General features: G+C 45.4%; 1 protein-coding gene across 1 annotated transcript; it reads left to right on the top strand.

Annotated features, from left to right (window-relative positions):
• The first annotated feature begins 1,788 nt into the window (after nt 1-1,788).
• On the top strand, nt 1,789-11,426 carry vps16 (VPS16 core subunit of CORVET and HOPS complexes). Its single transcript, XM_018732360.2, has 24 exons — nt 1,789-1,921; nt 2,607-2,695; nt 2,941-3,032; nt 3,128-3,256; nt 3,356-3,500; nt 3,588-3,703; nt 3,811-3,933; nt 4,792-4,847; nt 4,940-5,029; nt 5,301-5,395; nt 5,531-5,607; nt 5,710-5,841; nt 7,026-7,153; nt 7,898-7,933; nt 8,082-8,190; nt 8,358-8,492; nt 8,570-8,678; nt 8,891-8,988; nt 9,242-9,346; nt 9,539-9,616; nt 9,875-10,044; nt 10,397-10,493; nt 10,581-10,684; nt 10,799-11,426. The coding sequence occupies exons 1-24, from the start codon at nt 1,872-1,874 to the stop codon at nt 10,941-10,943; spliced, it is 2,508 nt and encodes an 835-aa protein (XP_018587876.2). The 5' UTR covers nt 1,789-1,871; the 3' UTR covers nt 10,944-11,426.
• Nucleotides 11,427-11,454: the final 28 nt, after the last annotated feature.

The raw sequence follows: 11,454 nt of genomic DNA, 5'->3' as shown, positions 1-11,454 counted from the left end.
ATCTACAGGATGAAAACGGCAGTAGGTAATTTAACCGTGGAATGGTTTTTGACTTTGTCCAATCAAACAGCATTAGAACCCTGCTAAATACAGGTGTTGGGTGTACGATGAAACTGGGTGCATAAAGGCAACTCTGTGGGAATCCTGGAATTCCAACGCCTGCATCTATGTGTGTTTTATCTTGTCACTGTGTGACATCCATGGTGTTTTATTGGATATAAACTGCATTAATGTGATTACAGCTTTTGATTGGATAAGATCATGCATGAAGCATGGATATTAAAAACTTGAAATAAACTTTGTCAAAAAAAGTAATCCAGTGTTTACAGTTTTCTTTGCTCACTGGCCATCATTACAGATCAGATTTACTTTGGAACCTGCAATAAATATATAGTATCTTTCACAGATCCCATGCTCTTGTGATGCTTGCGCAGCTTTTTTGGAAGTAGGTTTGAATCTGATTCAGGTCCTGCAGCATTTACAGTACATGTTTTCTCTGAATTGAGATCCAAAGACATGTCAAGAAGAAGGCAATTGTAAACCACTTCCATATCCTACCTTACAATGACAACCATGCAAGCTAAATTCCATTTCATGGCACTGACTCTGCCTCTGTTTAAATTAATGAAATGAGTCTCACTCACTCGCTTTCCTTTCCCGCTTTTTCAGATCAGGGCCACAACAATCAGGAGCCTATCCCGGAATCAATGGGTGTAAGCTTGGGGAGATACACGCCTAGGTGAGACATCAGTTCATCATAGGATAGTCATACTCAGTGTGTCCAATTCACCTGCGCTGCATGGCTTTAGATGAAATAGAACTGACTCACTGACTTTCAAAAAATAAAATAATAGGCTTGAAAAGAATTGACATGTTTAAATCATAGAATTCAACAATTTAGGAGAAGTGTGTGTGTGTTATTCTTTAAATGTTTAAACGTATTAAAACAATTCCCCCTCCCTTAAGTTCTCTTCATCTTGACGTGAACTAGGTTTTCAATGCATGCAGGACAAAACTCAACGCTGAACTCTGACTGGTCAGAAAGAAACTCTGAATGGTGAGCGCCGCACTCTGATTTGTCTCATTGCGAGGCAAACTGTGACTAACAGCCAGTTATAGCCAATAAAAGTGACAGAAAAAGTTAGACGACAGGCAGCTGACAACAGGCAGTGAAATTGACCATAACTAGTGAGCCCAGGTTACAGCAGCTCCCTACAAAATGACTTTGTGAGTTTCAAGAAGAGAAAGTTGACTTTAAATGTGAAAAGTAATTTTTAAAAAAGGTGACAGACATGTAGTGGTGGAGTAAAAGTGCATTTTCTTCCCGGATGTACTGTAGTGAAATTGAAAAATAACAACATGGCAAGAAGAGCTTATTTCTCCTACTGATTTACAGTTTTTTCTAACTTCTCTCCAAAAAAAAAAAACATCTACATTTTCATTTATTTATTTAACAGACGCTTTATCCAAAGCGACTTACAATGAATACTAGTGTTATCAGCCCACACACCTCATTCATCAAGGTGATTTACACTGCTAGATAAATCTAATAAGAAACCGTAGAACATCGAAAATTGTTTTACATAAATGGAAAACATCCCGTTATTTATGTGCTTATTTGTGATTGTGTTTAATACGTCTTTGATGATAACTTTCACAACCAAAAGTTTTTTTTAAACGCGTCGAGAGGCGCGTAACGTTACGGGTCTGAATTCTTAATCGGGAGGCGGCGCGAGAGAGCAGCGGCAGCAGGCTTCCGCTTCCGCAGCGACCGGAAGTGGAGCAGTACAGTGAGGAGCACTTTTGCTGCTGGGCGCGTCTCGGCTTGGTGGGGTTCTTCGTGTGGAAGAGGACCCTTCGGCGCAGTGGCCATGGCGTTTGTTACGGCCAACTGGAACCCGCTAGGAGACGCGTTCTACAGGTCCGTCCGTCCCTCCCTGCGCGTTCACGCTGACAGGTTGTCGGCCGAGCGCTTTGTCCTGCGGTGGGGGGTCGGCGCGGCCACCCCTGTCTTCCGTACTGTACAGCAGAGTGTCGTTCGCTATTGCCTGTGACGCGGGTCGCGCGCTCGCACTCACTGCGGGGGGGCGTGGCGGTCGCTTTGTGTTCTGCCAGACGTTCGGGGCTTCTGTGTGGACACACACTGCAGAACAGTACAATAAACATGGCCGTATCTGCAAAACGGTGATTTTTAAATCAGATTGAAAGGAAGAAACTGAAGACACTCTGTGTGTGTGATTTAATCTTGCATGAAAAGGTTCTTATTGATGAGTATGTATATTCAGGACCAAAAAAAACTGTCTTCGATGAGTTTCAAAGTGCTGTACAGTGAAATCAGTATCATCTTAACCTCCAGTGACTAAATCTTGAAGAACTATGAAGGCATCTGCTTATTTATATGTACATATCTGTGTCTGTCGTGTCTCTGACTTTCCTGTTTCTTGCTGTATTTGTATTTTCCTGGTGAAAAAAAAAAATAAATCAGCAGTTTGGCAGTGTGCCGCTCTACTGGGTCAGTTAATTATGAGATGATTGTTTTCACTGAGTGGGAAATGTCAGGGATATGAAGCTGAGTGGAGGCTTTGGTTCCCTGTGCTTCTTGACAGGAAGGTGGAGCTGTACGAGATGGGCTGGAGCCTGAAGGATGGCCTGCGGGACTGTCACGTGGCTGCCGCCCCTTACGGGGGGCCCATCGGTGAGCTGCTGGGGTCCAACTATTAGTCATATCACATATATATCGTAACACTGTGCTTTCGGCGAAATGCATTTACACACCTCAGTTTTTTATGATGCCTCAGTAGATATTTCACCTGTGTTTAAGCACATTTCAAGCTGTAGGTACACATTGGTGAAATATTTACTACAAGGGTGCAAGCTGTAGAGATTTTAGGAAACCCTGGTGAGTGTATCTGTACAGTTACGGTGATGCCTGTTGCCCAGCTGTCCTGAAGGAATCCCAGCGCTGCTCGCCCAGTGTGCGTCCACAGCTGGACATCTACACAGCCTCCGGAATGCCCGTAGCTGCCTTCCCGGTGCGCCCTCGTTCACACCCTTCTCCTGTCACTAATGGCCTCCTTCCAGCATACGTTGTCCCTTAACCACTTTCTCACCCATCTGGGGCCCACAGTGGAAGAGTGGTGTGGTGAAACAGCTGGGCTGGACGGTGGGAGACGACCTCCTGTGTGTGCAGGAAGATGGCACGGTGCTCGTCTATGACCTCTTTGGCTCCTTCAAGAGACACTTCAGCATGGGCAACGTATGGACTCTTCACCGTAAACACGCACACCTGTTACATGCCCACCTGAGCCGTTCGCTTCTTCGCACATTAATTGACACAAAATGTGTGCATCTGCAGGAACTTGTCCAGAGCCATGTGCTTGAGGCCAAGGTATTCCACTCGCCCTATGGCACAGGCATCGCTCTGCTCTCGGGCACCTTCAGGTTCATTCTTGCTACAAACATTGAGGACCTCAAGCTCCGGCGCCTGCCTGAAGTCCCAGGTGGGGTCTTGCTGTCGTGCTAGGCATGCCCTCACAGTGGCGTCTCAGGGTCGTCACGTGCTTTGATTATATTTGTATTGCTTGTAGGCCTGCAGGGGGCGCCCTCCTGCTGGGCCGTGCTTTCGCAGGACAGGCAGAGCAAGGTGCTGCTGGCCGCAGGGCCCGACTTATACATGCTGGACACGACTGCGTGCACACCGGTGGTAAGCGACATGGCAGCCCTGCTGCATGCCATTGTGCTCTCTGTGTGTTTCCTGGCTAAGAGCAGCGCCGCTTCCACTGACTTCGTGGCCCTTGGTGCTGCTTTTAGATTCCCCCAGGTCTTACTCCCCAGGCCAGCAGCATTGTCCATATGGCAGTGTCCTTCAGCTATAAGTACCTGGCCTTTTTCACAGACTCAGGCCACGTCTGGATGGGCTCAGCAAACCTGAAGGTGAGTGCAGGAAGTCTCCCGTCAAAAGGAGCTCAGGTGTCGCGTGTGTTTCTCAGTAATGGAATGGCCTTTCAGTAAGATTAGCTTAGTATCAAAAGAAATAAGGCATCTCCACCTTTCTGTAAACCCTAAACCAATTTTCTCAAATATCACTAGAACGCTATAAAGCGCCTATATAACTGTCAGCCTTTGATATCAGATCAATATAAAACACACACTTTTTAATCAGTTCTCTGGAGGATGAGCAATAAACTGAGCACGTCACGTTTGTTGTGTGCAACTTTCTGAAACTGCATACTGCTGCTAAAATGTGCATACATACCTAAAAAAACTATGAGCCGTACATCTCCTGCTGATTGCTCTGCTGTCTCTGCAGTTGTTCGATTAAACACACCCAGTATGGCCGAAGGACACGCTGGCAGAATTTCATACACTTCCCATAATGCCCCACTGTCTTCAGCCAACAGTCTTACATTCTTAACATGCCATCAGACTGAGAGATGTGGATACAGACTGTATATAAGATGTTATGTCAGTGTTTTCATGTACTAATATTACTCCACTTCTGCTTAGAATTGGACTTTTATTTTCTTATATGGGCTTTGGTTAAATTTTGTTACACTGATTTTTCTTGTTTTATTAACTGAAAACTGGGCATCGAAAGCCAAGAGCCGTTCTACCGAAATTTTTTGTAGATAGAGCTTGTTAATTGAGGGATGCTTGTATCTGAATAAGCCAGCTAGTGACAATGGAGAGAAAAACAAGAACATATAATCTGTACCATATCTATACCCAAGTGTTTCCCCATGAAGTCTGAGAAGTAACCTTGGCTAACACAATTTATGTCTTATTTGTAAGGACAAACTGGGTGAGGTGGAAACCAAGATGAAGACCCCACCGAAACAGATGGCCTGGTGTGTATTTATCCATCGCTGTGCTTGCTGTTCTGCATCTCTGTGTTAACGATCTCCTCAGAGTGTTGAAATGACTGCTGTGTTGAATGAAGGTGTCGCAGGCCCAAGGGCCAGCAGCCCTCTGTGGTAGTCATGTGGGAGAAGAACCTCCTCGTGGCTGGACAGTGTCAGGAGACTATTCAGTATCCTTTTGTGGGTCAGTGTGTCACAGTGTAGTGCACAGCTGTGTAAAGAGAGCCGCTCAGAGTAGTGTGCTGGAAGTACCTGTGTTAAAGCTCTTGCTTTATTTCGGACTGCTTTTCTGAACTCGGTGAAGCATCGTCATCTTAACAGGTTTTTGAGAAACAGTTCCTGTTGCCGCTGTAATTTTATTCAAGCCGGCTCCGACTGTGTCCAGAAAAGCAGCCCTTGCAGTTTTTTGCGATTGCGCTTTCTCCTTGACCCCTGGTACTGGTATCACCTGGATGAAGACTCGGTTCTTGTTCCTGAGATGGATGGTGTGAGAATTATTAGTGGAAGTCACCATGAGCTTCTTCAAGAAGTACCAGGTCAGTTCTCTCATTAGTAACACAACTTCTGCAACACTCTAGCACTGATAGCTTTGCTAACTTTAGACGCTGTGATGAGGTTAAACACTCTACACCGTGACTTTTACCAATTACTCTTGGCTCTGCATTTTTCAGCGGCATGTGAGGAGATTTTCAAAATAGCCTCCATGGCTCCAGGTGCACTATTGCTTGAGGCCAACAGAGAGTATGAGGTAATATAAGGAGCGTCTCTGTATTCGTATTGTGTGTGTGTGTGTGTGTGTGTGTGTGTGCTTTGCACTTTGCTTGAGTGTCTAACTGTGGGGTGTTTGCAGAAGGAGAGCCAGAAGGCAGACGAGTACCTGAGGGAGATCAAGGAGCAGGACCTGTTGGGAGAAGCAGTGAAGCAGTGTGTGGAGGCTGCAGGCTATGAACATGAGCCAGAGACACAGAAGATGCTGCTGCGGGTGAGAGAACAGCAGAGGCACCAGTGGGAGAGCTTTAGCCCTATGGCACAGCTGGACTTGGGGAATTTTCCCATCTCACATGGAAGGCAGATTCCAAGGCCGCCTGTCACCGGTTGTGGGACCATAGCACCAGGTGTTCATTCCAATGAGAATATCAAAGGGTTTCAAATAAAAATGACAACGGTTTGAAGAAACAAAGCCAATTTGACCCCGTTTACATTACATTTACATTTATTCATTTAGCTGATGCTTTTCTCCAAAGCGACGTACATCTCAGCAAAAAATACAATTTGTGCATTACATTAAGAGACATAGCCTCAGACATGTGATTAAGTAACCCTAGTTTGTTTCTTTCCACTTGATGCACCGATGTTCATGACTAGAGTTGGTGCATAAAATGCAGGATAGATGAATCCTGAGCACCTTGCTACAAATTTTTTGAAAAGGGTACACAAACATTTACTTACCATACAGGAGTAGCAGCTGTGAAAAGGCTTATCTGGGGATAAGGTGTTTTCTGTATGATGTGATAATTTCTCTGGTGTGACTGACATGTGGAGCAGCGTCTACTAATAATTTGGCAGCAGGAGTATTTAATACGACAGAATTTCTCAGTTTAGTCCCCCAGTTCGGGTTAGGTGGGTAAACTTATGTAAACATAGAGTTCATTGGAAGTCGCCTTGGAGAAAAGGTAAATAAATAAATGTAAACATAATTTAAAAGTGTCTTTTTTCTACTGAACTGTTAAGCAGGACTAATTTTCTATAATCTTAGCAACCACAGAAAATTGTGTTGGGCAGGCAGCTGATTTCATAAAGCATTACCACAATTACCAGTGGAAAAACAGGTCCTGCGCTATGCAGTCATTTTGAAAGTAGAACATCTGTGATGAGACCAGTTTCTCCTTTAACCATCTGCTGTGGTTGTTGACAGTTTGAGAAGATGATCTCTGTGAAACACTTCAGCAAGGAAGAAATGACATAATATATATTTAGAAATTGTCACTACATGTGGAGTAGATGGGAAATGAAGGAACTGTTTGGAGAAGCGTAAGAAATGACTTGGATGTTGTATGTGCTGTGGACTGGAGTTGGGGTTCGAATGGGGAAGAGTGCGAGAGAAGGAATACCACAAGCACAGAGTTCGCCATGAACAGTCCCTTGTTCTCCTGTCTCTTCTCCCAGGCGGCCTCCTTTGGGAAGTGTTTCCTTAGTAACTTCCGTCCAGAACTGTTTGTCCACATGTGCCGAGACCTGCGTGTTCTGAACGCTGTTCGAGACTACACTGTTGGGATCCCCCTCACACTTCCTCAGTATCCTTTCATGCGCAGATATGTTGATCCACAGAAAAGAGTTTGCAAACTGTCAGTAAATCACTGTGGTGTGGAAGCCATGAAAGGATAAATATTGTGAAAGCAATGGAGGACAAAGCACACACGTACTCTTGTCTGGGTCCAGTCCTTACACTGAACGAGCTCAACTTCATGGCAGAAAAAGTGGCCGCAGCTTTCTTCGTAAATGGAGGGAATAAGCGGCAGAGAGAAGCAGCCCAAGTTGCGCATTCTCTCTTCACAAATGTTAGGAACTTAACACACGACTCACGCTATGGCCAGTGCAGTTTGTAGTGACGTTTAGGTACATTACTGACTGTCTCTCGTACACACACCAGTCTGAGGTCTCTCAAACCAGACACTAGCACTGATCCAGTTCCACAGCTAAAGTCCAACTATATGGACCTCTGTGGACGGTACTTCTACCCTCAGTTCTTTCCCTGCCAGTTTATTGGTGTTCAAGTGCCAAGAGGCAGTTTCCACTGATCTGATGTCAGCTGTGCAGATCTGTCTGGTCCATTGCTATTGCTGCCATGTGGATGGAGGTGCGATGGAAGTGTTTGGGTTGTATTAGGTTAAATTTTCATGTGCCCCCCACCTGTCACCACCATGAAGGTGAGCACATGAGGAGCACAAGGTGGGGGGTGCTAAGTTGTATAATAAAGTTAAAAATCCCTTTATCAGCAGCATTTGTCTTGGTGGCACATTCCTTAACTCAGCTTACAGGTACAAGCAGATGACAGTGCAGGTACTGATTGACAGGTAAGGCTGTACTGCTTTTTACATGCTTATTCGTGCTTTGTGTGTAAGGCTACCTCTGTCCAGCCTTGTCTGGATGCCTTCACCAGTTTCCAGCGTAGCATCGCGATGGTAGTAAACAGCAGTCTGGCTTGTTTTGAACTTTTCCCAGGCTGGTGCACCGTAAACTCTACCCTCTGGCTTTTGAGATCTGCCGCTACCTTAAGACCCCCGAGTACCAGGGAGTGAGCAGGGTGCTCAAGCACTGGGCCTGTTGCAAGGTGGGTCTCTCTTGTACACAAACTGGACCACTGGTGCCATTGCAGCTATGACAAAAGGACAGTTGTGGTCTGCCTGGCTTTTTCCCCAGAGTCCACAAAGCTGGATGTCCACCCTGCTGCTAGTCCTGCTGGATGCAGACAAAAATGGTACTTTATTTCCCTTGCAGGTACAACAGAAGGAGGAAGCCGACGAGGTCATTGCTCGAGCGATCAGTGTCAAGTTGGGGGAGACGGCAGGTATCTCCTATTCGGACATCGCAGCAAAGGCATATGAGTGTGGCAGGACGGAGCTCGCCATCAAGGTACACTAGTCTCCTTCAGTTCAGCTGCTGCTTAGGGTAGGCAGTTCTAGGGATCTCACTTGCTTTTCCTCTCACAGCTTCTGGAGTTTGAGCCTCGGTCAGGTGAGCAGGTGCCTTTACTGTTGAAGATGAAGAGGAGCCAGCTTGCCCTCAGCAAGGCCATTGAGAGTGGAGATACCGACTTGGGTACAATGCACTAATACACAGACTCACAAATACTTCTACTTGAACTCAATACAGCACATTAATAATGGATCTGATTTCCAATACAAGGTGTATAGCATCTAGTTCACTTTGTTTACTGTTACTATTATGCACATAATGGTAAATACAGATAGCTGAGCATGCAGAGCCATTTCTGCAGATGTGGGTACAGCAGTGGCCTTTTGTCTCTTCAGTGTACACAGTGGTTACGTACCTGAAGAATGAAATGAACCGCGGAGATTTCTTCATGACTCTCAGAAACCAGCCAGTCGCCCTGAGTCTTTACAGACAGGTGAGCAAGTAAAACGAGTGTGGGGTGAAATTGGCAATTAAGAGTGACACACACATCTGTTGGAGAGTTGGCATTTTATGGGTCTGGTGCAGGAAGAAACTCGAGAAACAGCACAGGTTCTCATCATAGAAGGAAGCTATTGTTATACTGATGAGAAGATTTTAAAGAAAGTGGTGTTATGTACTGGAAACCACTTGGAATGGAAGCACCTGTTTAACAAAAATATATATGTGTGCTTTTGTGTATGTTTTAGTTCTGCAAGCATCAGGAGCCGGAAACTCTGAAGGACCTTTTCAATCAGGACGATGACCACCAGGAGCTGGGAAACTTCTACGTGAGAGCCAGTTACCAGGAAGGCGTGAGTGACTCTGCACACATCTTTGTGCTTTTTCTCCTGCAGGGCCTGTCAATGTTTTGAAAGTAGACACATGAAAAAATACACCAAAGTATTTCTAAGTAACTGTCAGGTTACCTTCATCAGCAGGCCCATTTGTTATAGTTAAGTACTTCTTATATTTCTTTGAACTGTGTGTTTTGTTTGTGTTTACAGAAGCTGGAGACACGTGTATCCCTACTCCAGAGTGCAGTGGATGAATACAACAAGGCCAAGAATGAATTTGCTGCTAAGGTGAGACATGTTACAAAAAGGAAAACGGTAGGAAACCCACACAGACGTGGGGAGAACATGCAAACTCCACACCGACTGAGCGGGGATCGAACCCGTGTCCTCTCAGGCGTTGTGAGACAGCAGCGCCACTCGCTGTGCCACCCCGTTTTGAGTTTTTTAAGGGTTGGTTAGCGGGCCTTAGAGCACTGTCTCCATGAGGTTCATTCGGGCTGATTAAAGCTCTTGGTGGGAGGTTCACTCACTGGTCTCTGATCCCAGGCTACGGAAGAGGAGATCCGCCTGCTGCGGTTCCAGCGCCGTGTGGAGGAGGAGAAGGGTGAACGTGTCCTGGGCTGCTCCCTGCATGACACACTACACTGCCTGCTGACCCTGGGCCTGCACAAGCAGGCTGAACAGCTCTACAAGGACTTCCGTGTCCCTGACAAGAGGTCAGATAGTTGGAAGCATAAGTCGTCTGTGGTGACTCATCTGACTGGTTCAGAATCACAGAATCTGGACACTTCCTGAATCACTTCCTGAAATTGTCTAGCTCCTCAAATAGGGTAACAAATAGTGTAGTGTGTAGGGCTTTTGCCTGGTAAACTGGACGGCTAAGCAGGTTCAGATGGTGACTCGAGTTGTAGCGTCCTTAAGCAAAGTACTTACCCTGAACTGGTCCTGTAAAAATGTTGCCCTTTAAAAGGGATAAGTCACTGTAAAGTTGTCAGCTAAATACAGGTAATAGCCCTGTCCCCGTTTCCACTGGGGGCTTGGCCTGACTCTCATCATTTGTGTGCACAGGTACTGGTGGCTTAAACTCACTGCTCTGGCAGAAAAAGAAGACTGGGAAGAACTGGAAAAATTTGCAAAGAGCAAGAAATCGCCCATTGGATACCTGGTGCGTGGTAACCTTTGAGCCCATGTGCCACCAGTGAAGCAGACTGTGCCTGATGTCTGATACTCCTCTTCTGTCTGCTTCTCATAGCCTTTTGTAGAGGTTTGTGTGAAACACCTCAATAAATATGAGGCCAAGAAATATGTGTCCAAAGTGACGCCAGAGCAGAAGGTGAAGGCACACTTAGCGGTGGGGTGAGTGTGTAACACAATTATTGTCTCTGTCCCTCTCTGTGAGGTCCTATTTGTAATGTTTGATATATTTGCTTCGCTTTGCTGTTCATCTTCCGTTTGCTCTTTCTCATTCAGGGATCTGGAAGGGGCAGCCGAGGCTGCCATAGAGAGGCGCAGTGAAGGCGAGGTCAGCCTGGTTCTTTCGCGCTGTTCCGCAACTACTGACCGCACAATTGTGGACCGTCTGAACCGTGCACGTGCTGCAGCTGCCAAGAAGTAGATCTGTGTAACCCTTTCAAAACAAAACTCTTGATTTATGGCAAGGCATTTTTAGACTCTAATGAAGGCAGAAGGCACTGACGTGCCGTTAATGTTACATGAACGTACCGGTGCAGCACAGCAGGTACACTCTGAAAGCAAGGTTGTATATCAGGGAAAAGATACTGCACTGCTAATAACATAAGGGTTGAAATGCAGCTGTATGCTTATGCTGTAATATATACATTGCTTTATGAAACTGCTCCTTTTCTCCTTTGATAACATTTTTAATTTAATTGCATTGCAATTGCAACTGTTCATATTATAGTGTGAAATCCTCTAGAACAGGGCTTCCTCCACAGTTTCATTTATGAAGTACATTAATCACATTTTCCCGATTAATTTAAATCATTTCATAAAGTGCATTTAACTCCAAATGTTGAAAGATTTGTATGTTTAAAGAGTATAATGGTTATATTTGGTTGTAAGTTGACATGGCCTCTAATACTGATGTAAATAAAGGACTTAAGTTG

The sequence above is a fragment of the Scleropages formosus genome, chromosome 1, assembly GCF_900964775.1.
Source record: "Scleropages formosus chromosome 1, fSclFor1.1, whole genome shotgun sequence".
NCBI classification, from domain to species: domain Eukaryota; kingdom Metazoa; phylum Chordata; class Actinopteri; order Osteoglossiformes; family Osteoglossidae; genus Scleropages; species Scleropages formosus.
The sequence above is the reverse complement of the archived record's forward strand: the minus strand, read 5'-3'. Positions and strand labels throughout refer to the sequence as shown.

Bases quoted from the DNA above. Each gene is read 5' to 3' on its own strand.
- vps16 (XM_018732360.2), top strand. From the start codon at position 1,872: ATGGCGTTTGTTACGGCCAACTGGAACCCGCTAGGAGACGCGTTCTAC. The intron at 3,501-3,587 runs GTGGGGTCTTGC...TATTGCTTGTAG, and splicing joins GCGCCTGCCTGAAGTCCCAG to GCCTGCAGGGGGCGCCCTCC. The intron at 4,848-4,939 runs GTGTGTATTTAT...TGTTGAATGAAG, and splicing joins CCACCGAAACAGATGGCCTG to GTGTCGCAGGCCCAAGGGCC.